The 22,716-nt window shown below is 44.2% G+C and overlaps 4 protein-coding genes across 5 annotated transcripts; 1 reads left to right on the top strand and 3 right to left on the bottom strand.

The window, feature by feature from the left end:
* The first annotated feature begins 2,580 nt into the window (after positions 1–2,580).
* LOC112887119 (protein AUXIN-REGULATED GENE INVOLVED IN ORGAN SIZE-like) lies at positions 2,581–3,703 on the top strand. The gene is made up of 2 exons (XM_025953212.1): positions 2,581–2,963; positions 3,071–3,703. Exon 2 carries the CDS (start codon positions 3,205–3,207, stop codon positions 3,592–3,594), a length of 390 nt encoding a protein of 129 aa, XP_025808997.1. The 5' UTR covers positions 2,581–2,963; positions 3,071–3,204; the 3' UTR covers positions 3,595–3,703.
* A 1,776-nt stretch (positions 3,704–5,479) lies between these two features.
* LOC112886727 (probable leucine-rich repeat receptor-like protein kinase At5g49770) lies at positions 5,480–10,753 on the bottom strand. The gene is made up of 18 exons (XM_025952707.1): positions 10,489–10,753; positions 10,284–10,404; positions 10,095–10,166; positions 9,830–9,904; positions 9,658–9,729; positions 9,421–9,582; positions 9,265–9,339; positions 9,106–9,177; positions 8,925–8,999; positions 8,753–8,821; positions 8,597–8,671; positions 8,446–8,517; positions 7,981–8,118; positions 7,403–7,893; positions 7,125–7,289; positions 6,888–7,027; positions 6,318–6,773; positions 5,480–6,167 (listed from the first exon to the last, which is right to left on the bottom strand). Exons 1-18 carry the CDS (start codon positions 10,571–10,573, stop codon positions 5,697–5,699), a joined length of 2,886 nt encoding a protein of 961 aa, XP_025808492.1. The 5' UTR covers positions 10,574–10,753; the 3' UTR covers positions 5,480–5,696.
* A 4,759-nt stretch (positions 10,754–15,512) lies between these two features.
* On the bottom strand, positions 15,513–18,688 carry LOC112884877 (glutathione S-transferase). Its single transcript, XM_025950497.1, has 9 exons — positions 18,310–18,688; positions 17,721–17,765; positions 17,355–17,440; positions 17,163–17,234; positions 16,868–16,921; positions 16,715–16,790; positions 16,412–16,473; positions 16,095–16,154; positions 15,513–15,984 (listed from the first exon to the last, which is right to left on the bottom strand). Exons 1-9 carry the CDS (start codon positions 18,389–18,391, stop codon positions 15,883–15,885), a joined length of 639 nt encoding a protein of 212 aa, XP_025806282.1. The 5' UTR covers positions 18,392–18,688; the 3' UTR covers positions 15,513–15,882.
* Positions 18,689–19,298: 610 nt separating this feature from the next.
* LOC112884878 (glutathione S-transferase-like) lies at positions 19,299–22,666 on the bottom strand. Of its 2 annotated transcripts, none has more exons than XM_025950499.1 (9): positions 22,333–22,666; positions 21,965–22,006; positions 21,298–21,383; positions 21,148–21,219; positions 20,822–20,875; positions 20,641–20,716; positions 20,376–20,437; positions 20,046–20,105; positions 19,299–19,728 (listed from the first exon to the last, which is right to left on the bottom strand). In XM_025950499.1, the coding sequence occupies exons 1-9, from the start codon at positions 22,412–22,414 to the stop codon at positions 19,621–19,623; spliced, it is 642 nt and encodes a 213-aa protein (XP_025806284.1). In that variant the 5' UTR covers positions 22,415–22,666; the 3' UTR covers positions 19,299–19,620. The 2 variants fall into 2 exon arrangements, with proteins under 2 accessions (XP_025806284.1, XP_025806283.1); XM_025950498.1 differs by having other exon boundaries at positions 20,828–20,875; positions 22,333–22,560.
* Positions 22,667–22,716: the final 50 nt, after the last annotated feature.

Raw genomic sequence — 22,716 nt, 5'->3', positions numbered from 1 at the left:
CATTGATGGAATTCCAGTGCGATGACCAGCCTTTCTATGCTAGAATTCTCAGGTAGTCCCGCATAGCAAGTATATCAGAGCAGTCTAATAGGCGGTCTCATGCAATAATGCGTCATCTTGAGACGATTGAACAAACAACCTCTGGTCGTCGTTTTTTGTCTCGTAGTAATATCATATTCCTCAATGTGTGGACTGAAAAATAGAAATATAATGAGTAGCATGACAACAACTCGTACAATAGTTAGTAAGCGGTCTCATAATCTTAATTTTAGTCTATAAGGTGGTTGTTTCGCGAAACAACCATCTTATTCTCTCTCCTCCCTTCTTCCCTCTACATTATAAAAATTCTACGTAGATCTGCATGAGATAACCTATAAGACCGCTGACGTGTAGCAATATACTTGCTCACGTTGTAATCTGGAAGAAAATTATATATGGACTTGACCCATTTTATTCAGGAGGACTCACTTTTGTGTTTTCTATTTTTATTTATGCCAAGTTCATCTTAAAAATAACAAACTACAAAAGATCATCCCTTTTCTTTTTTAGAAGAATCACCAAGTCGCGTTGGCCTACGGTATTTTCCTTTATCCTAGGTTTGTTTCCTCTCAATGGTATTTTCCTTTATCCTAGATTTGTTTTCTCCCACAACATTGTAGTGAGTTTCATTGGATTTCTAAATATTTTGATATCAGATTAATTGTAAATATCGAACCGTTGCCTTAAGTTATAACACATAGGAGGGTGATTATATTTAAGATGGTAGGCAATAATATAATAACCACAGTAAAACCACACAATCCTGCATAAGGCCAATCCTAATGGGTAGTTTGATTTTGTTGTTTCTAAGAGTGCCCGCATCAATAAAACACAAATGAAATCATAGATGAGACTCACTCCACAATGCATTGTTTCATGTTTGCTATTTTATAGGCTCTTATCATATTTAATTCTAAGACTCATCAAGAGTCGGTAACCGTGCATACATGGTTTTAGATGAAATCTATTTCATTTCTCTCCTCATTAATCCAGAACCACATCATTTAAAATGGTGATATGGCAATGTGTATGAAACTTCCATAAAATCTTTACTGGAAATGATCTAAGGACATTCATTTAAGTTCTTGTTGGTTAAAAGGACGACCATCATGGGAATCAGACTATGGGCGTGCAAACCAAACCGAGATGTGGCTTACAAGAGTAGGAAAGGCCGCCGCTGGCCCCCACCGTGGCTTCCACTTGGTCCTCTGGACGCAGGGATGCAGCTCACCTGGACTCCAAGGTTTTAAAAAGATTGTTATTGTAGAATTTGACTCTTGTGTCTTGGCTCATAGCCAAGTACTTACCTCTATTATTAACCGTGCTCTAATGAAATACGGTTGAAGCCGTCGTACCCCACCCGATCGAGTTTTTCTAAATTCGATGAATTTATGCTTTTCAAGAAAAGTGTTTGCTTCACATCTCTTCCTTGAAAAGCCCAAGTCTTCCTGCCTCTACAGTTAACTTCAACGTTCATTTCTTCAATTTCAAAAACTATTTTGTTTCAAGTCAAAAGTAGTTAATGATTTTTTTTGATAAAATTAGTTGTGAAAGCAATGTTCACTAAAGAGTTAAACGACAAGGACGAGTTAACACATAATAAAAAAAAGTTCACCCATAATCACATACTATACAATCACTTGAAGCCAAACAGTGAGTTGTAAATCGAGATTAACCTCCAGGTACTGCTGGTCCTGTGCGAGAGTGATGAACTGTTGACCATGTCGACCAACGACGGGCCCACTTGTCAGCCGGCCATGAAGGTGTGGTAAAGGGGGAGGAACCTTCAGCACCTAGCGATCCTGCATCCTGCCTCCCTTCCCTTTTTCGTTTTCCAAAAGTGCTTTGGAAGAACATCTCCCCTCTTGGGCACTCAAACGGATGGAAAGAATTTTCAGCATTGATAGAATTCCAGTGTGATGACCAGCCTATCTACGCTAGGATTCTCATGTAGCCCCGCTTACATTGCAAACCTGGAAGAAAATTATATATGAACGCGACCCATTTCATTCAGGAGGACTCACTTTTATATTTTCTATTACTAAATATTCCGTTGCATTTTATTTATGCAAAATTCATCCTAAAAGTAACAAACGGCAAAAAAAATGCCATTTTCCTTTTTTAGAAGAATCACCAAGTCGTGATGGCCTATGGTATTTTACTTTATCCTAGGTTTGTTTCCTCCCACAACATTGTACTGAGTCTCATTGGATTTCTGCAGACTTTGCTATCAGATTAATTGTAGATATAGAACCGATGCCCTAAGTTATCACACATCGGAGCAGGAGGGTGATTATATTTAAGATGGTAGGCAATAATATAACCACAGTAAAACCACACTGTCCTGCATAAGGACATTCATTTAAGCTCTTACCATCTTGTGGTTAAGGACGACCATCATGGGAATCAGACTATGGGCGGGCAAACCAAACCGAGATGTGGCCTACAAGAGTAGGAAAGGCCGCCGCTGGCCCCCACCACCGCGGCTTCCACTTGGTCCTCTGGATGCAGAGATGCAGCTCACCTGGCCTCCAAGGTTTTCAAAACCGGCGTCCCGAGTCCACAGATAGAAACGGCGGCCTCCCCTCCCTCCTCCCCGATCGATTCCCGCGCCCCCACCCACATCGCCGAAAAGCTTCTTCCTGCTCAGCCGCACAAGCCAACCGTACCCGCCGGTGTGCAGGTCGCCGTTCGTTAGTTGCTCTTGCACAACTCTCTGTCTCTGCTGCTGTCCTGCTTCCTGGTCAAATATATCCGTCCTCGGCTGGCGCCTTCTGGAAATTCCGGCGGGCTGCCGTCCTCCGCTTGCGTTCTTGCCCGTCCAGGGCGGTGGTATTAATCCGGGGATCCAGTCGTCTATCGCTTGGGGAAACGAGAAAGGGGAGAAAGAAGGCGGCGGCAGCAGAACAAGCTCGAGTTCAGAGGTACAGATTTACCTTTTCTTCATGTGTAGTCTTGCAGCTGTGTTCATCCTAAGAGCTGATTGTCTTGAGTAGTTCTTGATTCCTTCTTCTTTTTGCATGTTGAGCAGATATTGTTGCTGCAAATTTCAGAGCACTAAGAAATCCTTTTGAGAAGATTGACATCTGGCAACCTTCAGACCACCAAGCTCGGATTTTTATCGGTCCTGACAACGAACTCGTTTCCTCATTGCGCGCGCATTACATGCTGGTTGCGGCGTCGCTCATGGCGACGGAGGCGACGGACCATCTCGCCGGAGGCCAGATGCAGGCGAGGCGGCAGCAGGGCGGGAGGCCCGCCTTCGCCGTCTGCAGGCAGCAGAGAGCCGCTGCGGCGGCAGCCAAGCAGGGGCAGCGCCAGAACGTGCCGCCGTCGACGAAGCCACCGCCGACGGCGGGCGGGCTCAGCGCGGAGGCGTTCCTGGTGCTGGCGTGCGTCGCCGTGTCGCTCATCGTGCTGCCGCTGGTCCTGCCGCCGCTGCCGCCCCCGCCGCCGCTGCTGCTGCTGGTGCCCGTGTGCCTGCTCCTGCTTCTCGCCGCGCTGGCCACCTTCATGCCGTCGGATGTCAGGACCATGGCATCCTCCTACTTGTAGTTATACTTTTTTGTATTGTAAACAAACCTGTAATTCTTTTTGTTGCGGCCTTTTTTATCTTTCTGTGTATGGCATAAAATGAGTAAAGGAAATGCAATTTTTTCTTTCTGGAACAGGGTTCAGGTGGAGCAGAATACCACAATCGTGTGCTTTCTGCATTCGACTGAATTTACATTGGTTTAACCAAATTATGTCTTGCAGGTTATGTTTGTGGTATAAGGTAACGCGTGAACGTGGTCACTGGATTATGTTTGAACTTAAGTTATTTAAGAGAAATACTACAATAATATGCTCTGTCACATCAAGCAGTCAAAGTCCTTCTCTGTTTCCTTCTTTTTTTGGACCGTTTCAAACTTGGTTTCTCCTGATAGTAGCTTTAAGAACTGAACCACTCCTATCAAATACTCTGCAAGCCCGTGTTCCGAACAATCTAATTTGGTATGGGTGCATGTTACAAACATTTTAAAGATCACCTTTGTAAACCAGAAAGATAACAGAGCGAAGGTCCTTTTTCTGGTAACCAAAAGCCAAAAGCACAAAAAGAATGTAAATTCATGTTGAGAGAGCAATTCAGTAAACTCGTTCAAAACCAGGTACATTGGTTTTAATAGTCTTCTCCACTCACCATCTTCTTCTCCCAAGAAGCTTGGGCGAGAATGCCAAACAAGTCTCCTTGGCCAAACTTCACTACCATCTAGTTCTACCAAGTGGAAGCGAAAGGATAGATTCCCAACTGCCCGATTTGATTGATAAGGGCTAATCATAATGGGGGGTTTCGTATCCCTGGTTCCAAGAATGCCACGTCAGTTTGGGGGATGAATGAAACACTATGACTCAATGGAGAGTTTCATTTCGCTGTTTTCAAAGCTAACCAGTGTAATTAAATGCTAGTTGATCTATTGCCACACGGTATCCCCCATGAAACAACGGCGGTCACAATGGTCCTTTCACGCTATTTCCAACGTTTTGGAAACGAGTTAGTAGAGTGTCGTGGGGATGAAACTGGTTCCTTCTCTTCCCTCATTAAATCAGTGCCACATCATTAAAAATGCTGATGTGTCATGGTAATTAATGTCATGAAACTCACCATGAAACTCCCATTGTGATTAGCCTAAGTGGCGTAGATCGGCCCGATGCATTCTGCATCAGTTTCGGTCTTTTAGATAATTGTACGCTGTCGGTTTCTTACTGGGTAGAAAAAGGTTGCTCAGATTAAGAGCCGCTGCTTATGAATTCTTTCGAATTTGGTTCCTAAGATTTCAAATTCAAATACTTGTATACAGATATAGTTTTTCATAGGGATATGCTTTCTCTCCCTATGAAAAACTGAAATCGGTGACTTCAGTGTTGTTTTCCTGAAAGCAACTTCAGCTTGGTTCAACTTGTGAACTTTTTCCTTATTTGAAAGGATGACCAATTGTGATATCGAGATCTTGTTGTAATTAATACAGAAAAGCAACACAAATTCATTGGAAGTTCTGATATCGAGATCTTGTTGTAATTTTCCTTTTTTGAATTTTCGGTGTGAGGTTGGGTGCGCTTCTTCTTAATGAAATGCTTGCACAGGCAAATTCTCGAAAAAAAATCTTTGTTCTTTTGAGATATTCATGGGCGATTCTGCTCATCAGAAATACATAAACAGGTACATGCAACAAGGCACGGCGAGGATCAGACAACATCCAAACCATTAACCATGGACAGCCGTGCGGTTCCTCAGAGTTGGTATAATTCAGAACTCATCAGGCATGACAGTTTGCAGTTTCTCAGGAGACAGATCACAGCAATCAAACAAGGACAAGATCATTTCTCCCCACAATTGGTAGAACAAATAATCGACACATCTCATCAGAAGAAAATGCTCAAACCTGAAATTGTCCACAAGCAATCAATCAAACAAGGACAAGATCATTTCTGTACGTATTTGCTTACTTCTGTTCAATTTTTCTGTATAACAAACCTGAAATTGCTACGTATCAAGTTAGCAATCTCCTAAGCAAACAATCAGTTTTTAATCCAAAGGCACACGTATAATTTTACACAGCATTGTAACTAATAAGTACCCTGTACATCAATTCAACAGCTATGCGTGTTCTCGGCGCGCTTCATTTGGGCTCCACCCTCGTCGACGGCATCCCGCCGCCGCTGTAGTCGAAGGAGCTGTCGCCGCCGTAGGGGTGGCGCGGCGTCCGGCTGGCGTAGCTCATGGACTCGGACGCCGACTCGGGCCCCGGGCCGCCGGCCATCTTCACCATCCGCTCGATCTCGCTGACCACCTCGCCCATGGACGGCCGGTCGGCGCCGGCCTCCTCGACGCAGCGCAGCGCCAGGTCGACGTACTGCTCCAGCCCGGCGAGCGCCGACGGCGCCGCGCCCAGCGCCGGGTCCAGCAGCTCGTGCAGGCCGTACAGGTCCTTGCTCCGGTCCACCGCCGCCTTCACCTCCCGGACGATGTACCGGCCGCGCTCCAGCGGCTTCCTCGCCGTCACCACCTCCAGCATCAGCACGCCGAAGCTGTACACGTCGCTCTTCTCCGTCAGCTGCTGCGTCATGTAGTACTCAGGATCCAGGTAACCCTGCATTGACAATATTAATGTTGACACGTGTCAGCAGCGATCCAACATTATTAAAGTAGTTATCAAAGTTGTTACTGGTACGGAAAAAAAATGTTCGGTACATGAAACTCGATAGAGAATTAGTAGAGACAAAGTAGTTTAGGTAATGACCATTGTGCCCTTGACTTGGGTGGTGACCTGGCCCCTGCCGTCCTCGCCTAGGGGCTTGGAGAGGCCGAAGTCGGAGACCTTGGCGTTGAGGCGCTCGTCGAGGAGGACGTTGCTGGACTTGATGTCGCGGTGCACGATGGGCGGGTCGGCGAGCTCGTGGAGGTAGGCGACGCCCTTGGCGGCGCCGAGCACCACCCGGAGCCGCCGCCGCCAGTCCAGGCGCACGCCGGACTTGCCCGTCAGGCTCTCCTTGAGCGTGCCGTTGGGGACGTACTCGTAGACGAGGATCTGCTCGTCCTGGTCCAGGCAGAAGCCAACGAGGCTGACCACGTTCTTGTGGTGCACGCGGGAGAGGAGCTCGATCTCCGTCCTGAACTCCAGGCTCCCCTGCAGGGAACCCTGCTGGGACCTCTTCACCGCCACCAGCTGCCCACTCGGCAGCGTCCCTCTGTAGACCTGCAGCCAAGTTCGATCATCAGAATTCAGACAGAGGAGTCAGCAACTCTGAACATCGATGAACATACTCTGATCAGAAGTTGAGAACTATGTCTGTTATTCTTATCACTTCACCTTCCCGTAGCCACCGTTCCCGATGTCGTTCGCCTCCGAGAAGTTGTTGGTGATCTTCTTCAGCTCGTCGAAGCTGAACATGCGCGCGCCGCGGAGCTGGGGGACAGTGCTGGCACTGGTGCTCTTCATGTCCCAGGAGACTGCACAGAGTTGCCCCGGTCAGCAACCACCATACAACAGACAAAGTGTACTGAAACTCGGAAAGAGATCAAAGGCATGGTGGCATTCAGTACTGACCAAAAGACTGGCTCCTGTCTTCAGTCCCCTTGGGTGTTCTCTTCCTTCTGGCGATGAAGACAACAATGACGACGACTGCTACAGCAAGAACCGCACCGCCAGCCGACGCTCCAATTATAAGCGGTAGGCGGTTCGTCTTCTTCGATTGCGATGGTACTGCCAGGTCTACACACGTGAAAAATGTTGAGCTTCTGGGTGTAACGACCATACCAGGAGGTGCTAGTGCTACACTATCTGAATTCTGAAGTGCATTTTCTGAATGAATTGAATGGCCTTACCATTGGCAAAACTGTACTGCTGCCCATTGAAATAGTACGGGCCGAACGTGCCGGGCGGTTTGTATGTCTGGTTGCTCAGTATAAACCCAACATCAGAAATGTCTTGTTCGCTGAACTGAACCTTGCCACTTGGGAACAGCTCAAGGCTCATCTGCAGGTTGTTGTTCGAGTCGAAGAAAGGGTCGTGGATGGCGATCGAGTCCACCGGGACGTTTAGTTTCTCGAACTTGGTTTCCATGTCCTTCTCCAGCGTGACAAAGTTCGTGGGACTGGTCAAGTCAGAGAACGATGGCGATCTGAAGAACAGGGTGCCTCTGTATGGCACGGCACAGATGCACGATGGGCTCAGGAGCTGGTTTGAGAGGCATGGGGTTGGTAACGCCGAACAGTTCCTTGCAGTAGAGTACGGAGCCGCCGTCGGATTAGATTGCCCTGGTTCCACGCAGTATTTCTCATTGCTACCCGGCACGCAGATCGGGTTTCCGACAAGTCTGTGGTGTCAAGAGAAAGTGGAGGTCAGCAGTGAACAAGATCAGATCACACACTGTAAGCAGTAAGACAGAGAAGTGTGTTCTCACATGAGTGTCTTGCTGTACTGTGATCCCCCAACAGTGTTAGCTGAGATCTGGTTGTCCCGAAGATCGATTAGTTGGAGCTGAGTACTGAAATCCGACCCAATAGTTAGCGTGCCGTTGAAACGGTTGCCCCGGAGCCTCCTGCGGTTATCGGGAAGTATCAGTGAACTGAACATGAATTGTTTGAGCATATCTGTTTGCGTATTCTTGTCTTGATCAGCTGTTGACTTCACTGTGTTGTAAATTGTAACCCTATCTAATTGACTAGTTGTTACATTCTCTTAAGAGTATATGTTAGGATCTCGAAGGATTAGGCAGCCTTGGATGGACAGGATCTGTTAAGGATTGATTTTCAATCTATCCGATATGATCCTATCAGTCTCAATACATAGGAAACGATCAGTCAATCACAGTAGTTTCGTCTCTACACATTCTTCTAGACTTGATCGTACTGATACAATCACTTACAATGTCTGAACAGCAGGAAGGCTGAAGAGAGCTTGTGGTAGCTGGCCGCCAATTTTCAGATTTTCAAGGAATCTGCATTCAAAGAAAGTTCAGAAAAAGTGTGCTGCAAATGAAGTAGCATCAGAGGTAGGAGGAGAGCAGAAAGGGTTACAATGAGGTTAAAGACGGCAAAGTAGTGAACCAGGAAGGAACATCAGATGCATTGAAGCTGTTGTTGCTCATATCCCTACAACAAGGTTGCAAAAGATTCAAAAGTTGGATACCCATGTCTTGAATTCAGAAAGGAAAATGTGGGCTTATCACTTACACAAAGCTGAGTGAACTCATTCCTGTAAGATCTGGTAGTGGACCAGTCAACTTGCTGTTTTCTAGGTGGCTAATGTGAAAAAACAAAAGGAATAGTACTGTAGTAAGCTTCCTAGTATTGTAGAACTGATACTGACAAAAAGCATACACACATAAGTACAGAGCACACTCACAGTTCTGCAAGCTTGGTGAGGTTGTTGATATTGCTAGGAACTGGCCCACTCAGCTGGGGGTTGTTGTCGAAACGCCTGTGCCAATATAACTTCACGATCAGAAGCAGTACATGCTAATATAAAATTTCTACATTTCTCTTCTCAGCCGGGAACGATATATAGATGATGTACTGTAACTTACAGAACTTCTAGTGTGCTAAGAAGTCCTAATGTTGGGGGAATGCTTCCAGAAAAGTTGTTGTTGTCAAGAAGCCTTGAAACATGAAACAAACAAACCATTGTCTGAGCTTCACAATAAAATTAAGTTGTGAGTTGAGTTGAGAATTTAGGTTATTCTTACAGATGTATCAACTTCATATGCGAGGAGAAAATCTGGCTCGGTATGGGGCCTGACAGCTGGTTGATCCCGAAGTGGCTGCGACAAAAGGGTCATCAAGCTACAACTTTTTCAAAAATATCTATATATTAACGAATATAATTTGGGTAATGCACTTACAAGTGTTTTGTATTTGTTAGATTATCCAACCCAGGATTTGTCCCGTCGAATATGGGAAGTTCTCCTGTGAGCTTATTGTCTGCCAGATCAAACCAGTATAGCTTTGAGAGGTTGCCTAGTGATGCCGGGATGGAGCCAGAGAACTTATTGGAGTTCAGTGATCTGCAGGCATAGAGTTCAATGAATACTACTGAAGCCAAGCGAAAGGTCGGAAAGTATGAGTTGTGAGGTCCTTACAAGAATATAAGTTTCGACAACTGTCCTAATTCTTTTGGTATTTCACCAGAGAAGCTGCAACCAACAAGAATTCTGCAGAGAAATGAGAGGTGGAATAAGTCCAAGATGAATCTATGCGCAGCAATTCTGAAGGTAGTGAGCCAACTGAACTCATCCAAGTTTGACTACCCACAAGTTTTGGAGGTTACTCAAGGAACCAATGGTTGCAGGTAGAGGACCACCCAAGTCCTTGTTGTAGGATAAGTCCCTGAATCAAACAGGAACAGTTAACTTCATTTGCTTGCATACCATACCAAATTCACACTATATGGATGATTAGGCCAGATTAAAAAATCTTTAACTAAACTTTGGTGAAATCAGAAGTTCAGTTTCCTTTAAAAACTAAAATGATGTTTAAAATTGAAAAAAATGATTTTCTGATTGAGTAAATCACGTACAAGTATACGAGTTCCGACAAAGACTGGATGTCCCCTGAAAGAGTCCCTGACAGTCCAATACTTGAAAGTCTTCTGCAAAACATCCAGCCAAGAAGAAGAACAACATATGAGCGCTCGCTATTCGTCTAGATAGGTTAACTAGAAGAAACAGAAACCATGAGCTTATTTTTCTGCGATGCTGATACTAACACAGAAGTGACTCGGTTCCCCGTGCAAATTATCCCGATCCACTTGTCTCTGCACGGGTCATTGCCATTCCAGTTTGATGGCTTATTTTTCCAGTTATCAGTAATTGCAATGAGGGCAGAAGCTGCACAGGTGGACAAGAAAGAGCAATAGAATGAGCAAATTAGCATTGAAAATCACAAACACTGGAGGAAGAACGGAAACATACAGTCTCGCGAATCCGTATCGGCCAAGATTGCAGAAGTCTGCACAAGAACACCGAACAAGAAGACAAGCCATGGAGGAAGCCCCATGCTTGGACAGTTTCTTGAGATGCCCCTGGAGTGCTCTTAGTCGCTCATCTTCTGCAAGGTGAGAAGCTCCGGTTGTATTGCAGTAGGTCATATTGGTTGGTATGTAATGTAGGGAGGAACGCATCATGTTCATTCGGAACGGGTCAAGATATTGGTAGATATTCATATTTCATCTCCTATGAATTAAAATGAACCTGTAACCTCAGCTCATCCAATAAGTGACCACATACCTTGGATTAAATTTAAGAAGAAAAAAAATTGGGGAAGACCAGTTGGAGTCAATGGCGTGCCACTTGCATTATTAGGAAAATGACAGGATTTGCGCTATTATAGCCATCAATGTAGTGGTTGGGTGCCAGGTCGTGATTGCTCAACGCTCAGCAAGGGCGTGCAAGAGCATGTGCCCTCGTCTTTGACCTTAACACAGGAGGGAAATGGGGAACAATTGCAGGTATACATGCAAGTATGTTAAGAAACAAGAAGTGGAATATTTGGATGTTTTAGCTGTACTGTATTTAGTTATCTTTTTTTTTCTTTGGTGAAGAACATTTCAGTTGTTTATCTCTGCAACATGAGCTCAACCGATCATAGACCAGGTCATACATCAACCGCATGATGTGTTCCAGAAAATTGTTGCAAATCCTAGTTGGTTGATACATGGAAGGTGTTGACACAAATCTGGTCAACACACCGAATGCGCTAGAACGCGCGGATCGCAAATGATCGTCACCGGCGGTGCTCCTGCGCAGGCCGGTCAGACCGCTTCTACAGATCGGTTCTTCCAGGCAGCGCGGAGACCTAGAACCACAAGTTCGGGAGGGACCCTGCCAGGGCTAATGGAGCTAGGGTTGCTCTGAGGTCGGCAGGCCACTCAGAACGCTCTCGAACGCCGTAAGATGCAAGAAGAACAGAATTAGGGTTTGGCAAAGAGATAGGTTTGGAGAGTAAAAAGTAAGTGCAATAGGTTGAATCGATTGGGATTCCCCTCAAATCAGCCTTAGCCTCCGTATATATAGGCCGGGGAAGTCGTACCCCTTCACGAGTTGGTTTACAAAGATCACGATTTACAAAATCTAAACCTACTCGGACTATAGCAGACCCAACTGGTCTGACCGGTCAACCTCGGTCCTTGCCAATTTTGGCTATCAATAGAAGGGCTTTGCTAAGAGCAACTCCAGCAATACTCCCCAAATTAAACCCTCTACTTGTCAAGTAGAAGCTCTTCCTATTTTCTGAGGGCTTGAATTTTTCCTCCAACTCCAGAAAAAACCTCTATATCTCAACCCCTACTTCCTCCTGGTATGTGGAGCCTATTTGTCATGTCTCCTTTCTTCTTCTTTTTTCTTCTTCCCCTCTTCTTTCTTCGTCCCCATGGCATTTGGAGCTGGAGAGCACGAGCGCCGACAGGTGGGGTGGTCGGAGCTTAGGCCTAGCGCACCAATGCACGGAGGGCAGCCAGAGCTCGGCTTGCATGGCGGCGCTTGACAGCTGCTGGTCGGAGCTAGGCTCGGGCGGCGCCGGTGGGAGTGGCAGCCGGAGCTCGGACCTAGAGCACTGATGCGCGGAGGGCAGCCAGAGCTTGGCTCGCGCAGCGCCGGCAGGTAGGGCCGGTCAAAGCTCAAGTTGGCGCGGAGCCATCGGGAGGGGCAGCCGGAGCTCAGGCCTGGCGCACCCATGCCCGGAGGACGGCCAGAGCTCAGCTCGCGCGGTGCTGTTGGGCAGCGACCGGTCGGAGTTGGGCTCGCGTAACGCTGGCGAGAATGGCGGCCAAAGCTCGGAACTGGCGCACCGACGTGCGGAGGGCAGCCAGAGCTTGGCTCGCGCGGTGTCGGCAGGCAGGGGCCGGCCGAAGCTCGGGCTCACATGGCGCCGGCACGAGGGGCGGCCGAAGCTCGGACATGGCGTGCGGAGGGCGTCCAGAGCTCGGGTTTGGGCGGCCAGAGCTCGGGCGCACAACACGACTATGAAGAGGAGACGGGGCGGCTAGGCAGCACTGCAAGGGGGCGGCACTGCGGCGCAATACGATGAGGGTCTCGGCATGGGAGGCGCTGCGCGTCAAGAGGGGGAAAGAAGATGCAGTTGGATGGAACCCACGGATGGAGGGTTTCCTAGAGACCCCCTAGACCTGGGGGTGGAGGGGGAGATTTGGAGGCCTCCTCATTTTAAGAGCTTAAATAGAGAGCCTGCTGGAGTTAGTTTTTTTTTTACTTCACCCTCTAAATCTAGAGTAGGGAGTTTGATAGAAGATCTGCTGAATTTACTCTAAAATTTTTTAATGCTGACAGCAGAACATAAGTTGACTCGGCCTTAGCTACATCATTTGATCCGCTCAATCATGAACGGAATTAGTTCCTGGAAGCACTTCAGAATGCCTGTAGCAATGCAACTTGAAATGCTTGAGAGCTAGAGTTATTTCACATGATCGCAAGCATCAAATTCTGATCAGATAGTTATGCTTTTGGAACCAGTTTTTCCCTATCAAACACGCATAACTAGAACATCGTGTCAATCCATACAAACTAATGTGTGTATTATCAGCTTTTTTGTTAGACTCAGTCTATGACAAGTTTGCCATGTGCCCACGTTCAAATTTCTTCCATGTTGTCCAATGAAACACAATCTCATTCCATCAAGTGCGTGTGTGCACCATTTTTTTCTCGAGCACGCAAGAGAGCTGTGCGTCATTGTGTTAATAGAAAGAAAGCGGTGCTCGTGTGCCGTGTGCACCTTTTACTTAAAAAAAGATGCTATTAATTTCTTATTCCTGTTCTCACATCAGAATGGTAAATGACCGCTAAAACACATATATTTGCATTTTTTTACACGATCAACTGAAGTCAATACGCAGAATTTGCATAATCTCCACAATGTCACTAGACATAAGAAATTGCTCCGATATTGACACTTGCACCTCAAGCTTTAAATTTAGGCCAGGTCTTTGCCGAAGGAGGTGGGTTGATTACATAACCTGAAGTCATTTATCCTATTGGAGGGACTGCCTTATCCACCGCCAAGAATTGTTCAAAGGCAATGAAGTGAGATATGCCATGTCACATTCCAGATTAAATGTCTTTGATGACGTTATTGCCTTATGGGCAGTGGTCCAGTGGATAGTTTTTAACGTATACTACGTCCAATTTTCGTATTTTTTAGTGTTAATGAGCCAATTCTTTTGAGGGGAAGTAAATGAGCTAATTTCACTGCAAGTCAGAGTACTTATTTCAAAGTCCAAAGCTTATATTTTATTTCGAGGGCTGGTTTCTGTTAGTAGTACTCCGAGAACTTTTTTCATTGTCCAATGTCTTTTCTCTCCTTCTGCAATAGTACGGAAATTTTGGTGGTGAAGTCATCCTTAACATTGTTTTCAATATGGATGTGACTAAGTAAAGAGGATTGGTAATAATGTCACTATTTAGAATGATAGGATTGGACGTGGTCCTAAAGTGACTTAAGCCAGCAAGACGGAGTGAAACAAGATAGATTGAAAGGAATTGAAAGGAATTAGCACAGAATATAAACTAGAACATGCTATCTAAATGTGCAACTACGGTTCAATTAGTTTGAAACCCTCATCCCAAAACAAATAAGTTTTGCAACCTATAGCTAATCCTAGTAAGATACTACACTAAGAAAAGTAAACGCACACAAGTTGCAAGAGAAATGCAGAAATATAAAAAGAAGATGAGGGGAAGCAAACTCTTACCATGATAATTTATCCCATAGTATCGGTACGTACTAAGCAACCACCAGTCCACGTTGTTGAAAAACTCATTAAGAGTATTGCTTTCCGGTCACCAAATCTCTTTCGTGACACCCCTTGACTTGCCACAAAGGTTAGGCCACTAAGTTTCACGCCAAGTTTCCAGATCACCTTGATGCCGCCTTCAGTATGGAGCTTCCCATGAAGGAGGGGTCTCCTCGTCCTCCGCACAAAGCCGTCGTCGCCGCTCATCCACACCAAACCTGAGGGTCGATGACTTGCCGGCGAGCCACCAAGGCTCTAAGGGGCCGGCATTCCGAGATTACAGCTAAGGTTCACTCAAGAACCAAACACAAGGCAGCTACACCTTGCTCTCTCACTCTCTCTAGGCCTAATCTAGCACTAACATTCTCAAAGCATGTGCTAAAGCCTATGGATATGATCAATTAGCAACATGCATGGCTTGGAGGTCTTCTTCAGTGTCTATGTGCTTCTTCTGAACTCCAGCAACCTCAAATGACCCGGAGGAAGTGTTTATATAGGCTAGAGAACCAACCATAGCTGTTGCCAAAAACTTTCCCGAAAACCTTAAAGCGTCAGTTAAACCGGTCATAGGGATCGGTTTAACCGGTCACACTGAGCCTGCATGCTAGCTGTTGAACCCTAACATCTTTCTGCTGCACGTCGGTGCAACTGGCGCTAACTTTCTAGACACAAAACATGCGCTTTGAGTAACCAACTGACCAATACACCAACGCTTCTGTCCATAGCATCGGTTGCTCCGATGCTATAGAAGTTTCTTCACTTGATCGTCGTAGCAACTTCCCAGTACACCAACACTTCACTCGCTGAACTCATCCAATTCGATATTTCTTTGAGTTCTTTTTTCATTTCTTGCTTTACTAGGGCTTACATTTCATCCATGGGACCTAAGATCATCATTCACTTGACAAACTTGATTAGTCCCATTGACTATGTTGTCACACAATTACCAAAATCACAATTATAATCTAATGGGGCTACGTTTCTTACACAGTTGCTGGCTTGCGAAAATGATATGTAATGTCAACAGTTCGATATGTTGTTGCACATGATATATTGCATATCTATCATCTGATTGTGCTTTGTCTGTTCAATAGATCAATAGTTTTGCAGTTGTTCAGTAATTAGAACCACAATTATTGTGCTGCATTCAGAATTTGCAGTATTAATGCTTCATCCAAACTGTACACGGGAATCAGCGAATTGCTTAAACATTTTTTTTTAGATAATGGAAAAAGTTCCGGCTTCAAACCCTTCATAGAAAGGCATCAGTCCGCCATTAGTACAATCATACCCTCAGAGTTTAACCCACACTGAGTTTAAAATTAAAGACCAATACGCAAAAGAAAAGCCATCCGTGGGATGTGAAGAACTGCATAGCTGAAGACTCCAGAAGCTGGCATGCTTCGACTAGCCGCTCCCTTTGGTCATCATGAATGGGTAAGCTAGCTTCCAACACAGTGTCGAAGCAGTTACCCTCCTTCCAAATTATTATTTTTTTGAACAAACTCTTCCAACTTATTATTGAAAAGCATGCATTTTGATGTAGCTTGGTAATCTTGATTCTTTATGATGATGGTGCATCTGGCTGATTTTTAGGAAGCGCAGCTTGAAATGCTGGGATTTCCATGTATGCATCGTGAAGTCTTGCCAAAATCGGGTACTTCGACTGCAGGAAAGCAAGCATGTATTGAGACTACTTTCTGAATAAGCAGCACGACAGTGCTTCTTATTAGTATTTAACATGTTTACAGGGAACTGCAGATGAATGTTGGATACCATATCAATTTGGAAGCGATTTATGCCGGCATGGATCTGTGGCTCTAGAAACACATCACCCTGTTGATATATGCAAAATATGTACCTGAAGATAAGTTCAAATCGCATTGCAGAGGCAAAAAAAATAATAAATTGTTTCACAGGATCAGGAAAGTTCGAGGGAGGAGGAGTAAGTCAATCAAGAAGTTTTAAATGTAGCTTGGAGAAAATTTCTATGTATGATCAAGGCGATGATTCAGCTTTGAGGATCATTTCAAAGTGATTGGAGAAGGTAAAGCAGCATGCATAATGTATAAATTTGGGGCAGCCAAACAAACCAATTGGACATCATCTCCAGTAGCATATTTACTCTCGCATCCATCCAAAAGCTTTTCAATCGCTGACACAGAGAGTTGAAAAAAGATGGTATCACTGTAAGCAATATTACTAGAAAAAAACACTTTTGTATATTTTGGTACTGAAGGTGCATGTATTTAGTGATGTTAGGAACTTTCATCCCAATTACAATAAGTAACAGCATCACTAATATAATTACATCGCTGGATTTGGAAACTTGAATCTTGTGACTACAAACAAAGACCATTCTACTTTGCAATAAAAAAAGTGATAGGAAATCAGACCTCTGAATCCCTTGTCAGTATAACGCTGAACAATTTGAAGGCTCTCATCAGGGCTCATGCTTCCCTCATGCAAACCCTGCAAAGTTGTTCTGTAAATAATGTTGAACATACCTACAGTATCATGAATGGTAGCTAGCAGCTGGTAATACCCACAATAACGGCATAGCCTTGAAGAGGTTGAATGCTTGAACAAACTATGTTAGCAATCTGCAACAAGAGACGGACTTGTTGAAAAGGAGATGCAGTAAATAGGAGCTAAGTGACAATAGGAATGGTCGATCTCTTCAAATGACAACGTGGCCAATTTATAGCAGGTATATGTGCCAAATACCATACTGAAAAATTAAATACAAGATAGCAATTTAATTCCCCACATACAAATTGTCATTCAGATTTTTTATTTTAGTTCTGTGAACAAGGTACAAAGAGGCTTTGATCTGGAAATGACCTGAAGATTAAGAGCTTTCCTCTTGGGATCTTTAGGCAGGAGAGGATGCGCAGGATATTTGTCTTCCAAATACTGTTCAACCCAATAACAAGACACTTGTTAGTGATTAGTAACGGATGCAGTGACATGTCAAAAGAACATATTTACTTGACGGCACAATGAAAATCTGCTGAAGCAACATTTGTAACTCACCAATGAGATGGCAAGAGAGTCGGAAATGACTATGTCCCCATCTACTAGTGCAGGAATATATTTCATTGGGTTGATTTCTTCATAATCTACAAAAGGAAAGACATAGCGATGCATGTGTGAATATAATTAAAGGTACTAAGAAAATCCATTATAGCAGAAGAATTCGTAGTTGAACATAAGAAAAGTAGCACAAAACAATAATCTGCAAGGAAATCAACTAATACACGATTGAGCACTAACTTCAGCATATAACTCTAATTCTATCACCGTGTGATCCTTCTTGAGTTCTTGTGTTCTCATTTCTTGTGAATGCATGAATGAGATGGCAACTGCAAAGCAAGAGATGTGTCAAGGCGTTGCTGTTACCTGGGTCTGTCCTGGGATTTACTGACTTGTACTCATAGTCCACACCTTCATAATAAAGAAAAATGACGAAATCAGTCATCATCAAATGGACCTCAAATTTCACAATCTAACTTGCTCAATTCTCATCAGAGTTTCCCACACGTTGGCACACATCAGGTTCTCTAAACTTAAGAATTAAGAAAAACTCCCAAGACCAGTGGGAGCACATAAGCAACTAAAAAAATGCACTACAATCGTCTGATCCTGTCACTAAACAGTACAGCTCAAGGATATCATCACAAAAAATCACTGGGCTTGTCAAATTTATCCAGCTATTCACAATTCTTGAAATTCAACTAGACCAAGAAACACATAACTGCGAGCATCTGCAGTCATCCCTATCTGAAAAAAGTTCAGAATTTGACCAGACAAAGATAACTCTGAACCTGCTTATTGCAAAGCTTGGGACTACAAGTTGTACTGAAGGAGAAGAGTAGTTTGACATAGGTCCCCTTCTTGTGCCTATGCTATCTGAATTATAGCATAAGATGCTCAGCTAGGCCTAAGAACCAACCAGACACCAAAGTATGAAGAGTTAGTAGTAATTCACCTTTGAGGTTGAGAGCGATGCGGACACGGTGGGAGCAGGAGCTGATCCAGCTGTTGTACAGGATGGGCCTCGCTGTCGCCATGGACGCTGCTTCCTCGTCCTCCTCAATCAGCAGTAGCAGGGTAACTGAACTAACAGATGACGATGAGATACAGTAGCAGATGAAGCCAAAAATTGCCTAGACACTGAGCAGCAGGTGGAGCCCCAAATCTCCTGTCTACTCCTAGCTCCTTTGTGAGCAGAGTGGATAGAGCAGAGCCGAATGCAGCAGGGAAGAAAGGCCCTAGTTTGCCAAGTCCGAGTGTTTGGCAGGTGGGGCCACCCTCCCCTTGTGGCCAGAACCCAGAAGGTCATCCTGTCATCCAGAAAGTCAGGGGTTTGGACCGGAAAACAGAGGAAGAGACGAAAGGGGAGGGTTAGTCCAAGAAAGATACTTATATCTTTATTTATTTATTTTGCATCTGTGCATGCGTCAGTGCGCACGTATGTGTGCATCATCGGCGAACAATTTGCCTTCACAGGAATGTCTTCCTGCAGCGAGCATGCAGGACGCAGTGACTTCCCTTCAAGGTCGAAAACAAATTATCACTGAAAACATGTGTACTGATGTAACTTGCAGATAACATTGATTTTTACTATGAAGGTTGCATCTCGTTCCAAGGGTAACCGTAGGGAAAACCCAGTTTTTATTTTATAGGAACGAAACGTAGTGGTTCCCATGTATCTGTTTCGGAGCTAAGTCAAGCCAGATGCTTCGTCCCCATCTCATCCAATTATGAAACCATGGCGTTTCGCGTATGATTTAGTCAAACTTCTAAAACTTTGAACAGTAGTTTTCCTTGTTTTGCATTAGGCTAACAATCAAACTTTGAACAGTAGATTTCCTCGTTTTACGGCCACAACCACAGAGTCCTCATCCCTGCGCATCTCCTCCTTATCCCTCCCCAACTGAACAGCAGCAGCTCGATCGCAGGTAGTGATCACGCATGGTGGCGGAGCAACTTTTAATTTCAGAACGACGAAGGCACCTTTCTCCAAGTCAAGGCTTGCTTATACAGGACAGTGCTTCATGTATGTAGACAGCCATGCTATACATTCTCCAAGTCTAAGACACGTGTTGCGTAGTACATGCAAAAACTCAACTGCGACAAGATCATTATTCCCACTGATGAGGCTAAATTTTGTACTGTGAACACTTATTCTCTTGCGCTGAGCAAGAGCAGCAGGCCGCTCTTGTATAATCCATGGTTACCGGGAGAACCAGCAACCCTAGTATTTCCCACATTACAGTACGCGTCTTGTCGTAAGTTTTCATATCCAGGGTGATGGTGCATCTGGCTGCTTTTCAGGAACAGCGTCTTGAACCGCAGAAATTTCCATGTAGGCTTTGTAGAATCTCTCCAAAAGAGGATAGTTCGACTGCAAAAACAGTTGCCGTCATTCCCTAGTTTAAGGAATTTGCTATAAAGAAATCACTCTGATCAGAAATATATTTTGATTTTACCATCTTTCACTGTTTCGAAGTGTATATAGTAGTTCTACAACTTCTGGGCAAATTTACCCTATTTGTTTGTTCCAGCCTACCCTTCCTTAATCCTATCATTAACTGGCTCTACTGCAATTTTTAATATGGGTTTAACTGAGGGCAAGATGGACATTCCACATTCTTCCTTTTTGTGATTGAGGGGAGTATTATTTTACATGCATCTAGGAATAACAGATGACAGGTTGTGTACCATATCAATTTGGAAGCGTGTCATGCCTGCATGGATCTGTGGCGCAAGAAACACATCCGCCTGCCCATGAGCACAAAACACACAGCAGCAGATTACTGAGTGAATGTGCAATATGCAATGAAGTATCCAAGTTCAAATTAAATTTGACCATCAAGTATAGAAATGCTTGTATCACACCTATAAACTAAAGCAGAATCAGTGCAGCAGGAAAATGGAAATAGACATGGTTGTCCTTGCATTGATTATAACACTGCACCTTTTTTACAGAGTAATTTGTACGGGCCATGCAGTTAATTGTCAAGGAAAAAATCTAGAATTTGAAATACTGACCAATTGGATTTCATCTCCAGTAGCATATTTACTGTCGCACCCTTCCAAAAGTTTCTCAATTGCTGATTGGATCCAGAGGAAAGTCAGAGAAGGCCAACACAAAATGCAACAAACAATAAGGGAACAAGAGTAGGAAATATGGTGACAGAGGTCATATTTATTATGTGTTTACAAGGAAATACCATTTGTTAAGTGCAACTGGAAAGAAACAATACGCAGTAACAGAAAAGTGCACCATTGAATAAGAGAGTGTATCGACACAGACCTCTAAATCCCTTGTCAATGTAATGCCGAACAATCTGAAGACTCTCATTAGAGCTTAACTTGCCGTCAACCAGACCCTGCCATGGGAGTGCCACAAAATAAAATGCCCAGAAATCATTGAGTCAATACTGAAAAGGAAGCACAATATTTCATCAACACTTGCTGGTTGTGAATGAACCCACAATTACAGCATAACATTGAAGAGGTTGAATGCTCGAACACACTATATTTGCAATCTGCAGAGAAGTAAGAAACATTCGTCATCCACATGGATTGGCAATTTACAATGTTACAGATAGATTTGTAAACTGTAAACTGAAATGATCTTGGAACACTGTTGATCCCATGCTCCTTTATGTCCTATTTAGTAGCAAGTGATACATGCAAAATATAAATAACGTGATAAACTTATTCAATACTTGAGCTGCCTGCAGTCTTATGTTTCAAAACCCATAAGAATACTTAGCTTCCTACCATAAACTTCTCAACTCTTGGGTAAAACTTGTACCTGCAGATTAATAGCTTTCTTTTTGAGATCTTGAGGCAAAAGAGGGTGTTGAGGATACTTGTCTTCAAGATACTAAACAGAAAGCAAGAAGTTTGTCAATAATACTAAAGTGCCTATAGATAAAAAAAAAATTACAGAATAACATCTCACCAATATGATTGCGAGGGAGTCAGAAACAACAAAATCCCCATCTACAAATGCTGGGACATACTTGATTGGATTGATCTTTTCATAATCTACAATATTATCACAAGGGAAAAAAAATTAGTCCAACTACTCTGAGGACTACTGATGAATTCATTACAGCTGGAAAATGAAAAGAAAAATGTTGCTGCCTCAAAGTTATGAGTCACTCATGAAAACAGTACATCTCCTAAGAAAAATGCAACAAGGTGTCTAAATGATTCTTTAGTTCAAAGTGCAACAAAATGTCTGAAAAGCCAGTGTTATCTGCAAACATCGACTAAAGCCAATATTTTGGGAAACTAGTGGCCAATTTAATGGTGCATGTAAATTCACTCATAATTTTGGGAGGTGACCCAATTTGATACCACTAGGCTGACTGTATGTTTGATTATTTTTTGGAAGGCTCGCTATATGGTTGATGTTAACAAATTACTACTACCTCCATACTAAATTATAATTCGTTTTGGGTTTTCTAGATACATATATTTTGCTATGCACCTAGATATACGCTATGTCTAGATACATAACAAAAACTATATATCTAAAAAACCTAAAACGAATTGTAATTTGGGACGGAGGGAGTAGTTAACTAACCAAGTCCATCAAATACAAGAGATCGTCTACTGCTAACCTGGATCAGTCCGTGTCACAGCCCTGTACTCATAATCCACACCTTCATTACAGAGAAATCGGCGCAATTAGTTCACAGAAAAAAAAGCCATAATTAAATAACAAGCATCTGGTATAACAGGAGCCATCCCAGTGAGTGTGACCCGGTCCCTGCAGTCCAGAGAAGCACAAATTCTGACAACCCCCAAAGATAGCCTGTCCAAAATCAGGTACTCTGAACCACACAAACTCCCCCGATATCTGTTGAACAGATGAAATCAAGGAAGGACACGTCTCCATATCTCAGGAACGAGAACCCATTCTAGGCACGGATTTGCCATCATCTCTGGAGCAAGAAACAAAAGCCAGAGGCTTGATTCAGTTAGTTACCTTTGAGGTTGAGGGCGATTCGGACCCGGAAGGAGCAGGAGCTGATCCACGCGCTGTACAGAATGGGCTTCACCGCCGCCATGGCCGCGCCAGCGCCTCTTTGGCGCTCTTGCTCAGACACCACAGTAGTACCAGCTGGATGCGGAGTGAGGCAGTGATGGACGAAGAATGCTTGCCTTGATTTAGCTGCTGTGTGAAGTGCCGGCGGCGGTGCCTTCTGAGAAAGATGGAAGCGTGGGGTGAAGTCCACCTGGGAAAAGGACAAGGAACCGGCTGGCCGTGGCGTGGCCGGCCGGCCCGCCGGCAATAGGATGCAGTTGTTGGGGTTTTTTTTTGTACACAAGAATTCATCGGTGTGAGTAGTTTGTCGAAATTTTACAGAAA

The sequence above is a fragment of the Panicum hallii genome, chromosome 3, assembly GCF_002211085.1.
Source record: "Panicum hallii strain FIL2 chromosome 3, PHallii_v3.1, whole genome shotgun sequence".
In the NCBI taxonomy this organism is placed as follows: Eukaryota; Viridiplantae; Streptophyta; class Magnoliopsida; order Poales; family Poaceae; genus Panicum; species Panicum hallii.
This window is presented reverse-complemented; position numbering and strand designations above follow the sequence as displayed.

Coding starts and splice junctions, on each gene's coding strand:
- LOC112887119 (XM_025953212.1), top strand. CDS start 3,205: ATGCTGGTTGCGGCGTCGCTCATGGCGACGGAGGCGACGGACCATCTC.
- LOC112886727 (XM_025952707.1), bottom strand. CDS start 10,573: ATGGGGCTTCCTCCATGGCTTGTCTTCTTGTTCGGTGTTCTTGTGCAG. Junction 8,822..8,924: donor CTCACCAAGCTTGCAGAACT/GTGAGTGTGCTC, acceptor TTTTCACATTAG/CCACCTAGAAAACAGCAAGT. Junction 7,028..7,124: donor AGACAGGAGCCAGTCTTTTG/GTCAGTACTGAA, acceptor AACTCTGTGCAG/TCTCCTGGGACATGAAGAGC.
- LOC112884877 (XM_025950497.1), bottom strand. CDS start 18,391: ATGGCGACAGCGAGGCCCATCCTGTACAACAGCTGGATCAGCTCCTGC. Junction 17,235..17,354: donor ACTCTCTTGCCATCTCATTG/GTGAGTTACAAA, acceptor TGGGTTGAACAG/TATTTGGAAGACAAATATCC. Junction 16,791..16,867: donor TTCAAGGCTATGCCGTTATT/GTGGGTATTACC, acceptor ACAACTTTGCAG/GGTTTGCATGAGGGAAGCAT.
- LOC112884878 (XM_025950499.1), bottom strand. CDS start 22,414: ATGGCGGCGGTGAAGCCCATTCTGTACAGCGCGTGGATCAGCTCCTGC. Junction 20,438..20,640: donor CATTGACAAGGGATTTAGAG/GTCTGTGTCGAT, acceptor GGATCCAATCAG/CAATTGAGAAACTTTTGGAA. Junction 19,729..20,045: donor CACGCTTCCAAATTGATATG/GTACACAACCTG, acceptor CTGTTTTTGCAG/TCGAACTATCCTCTTTTGGA.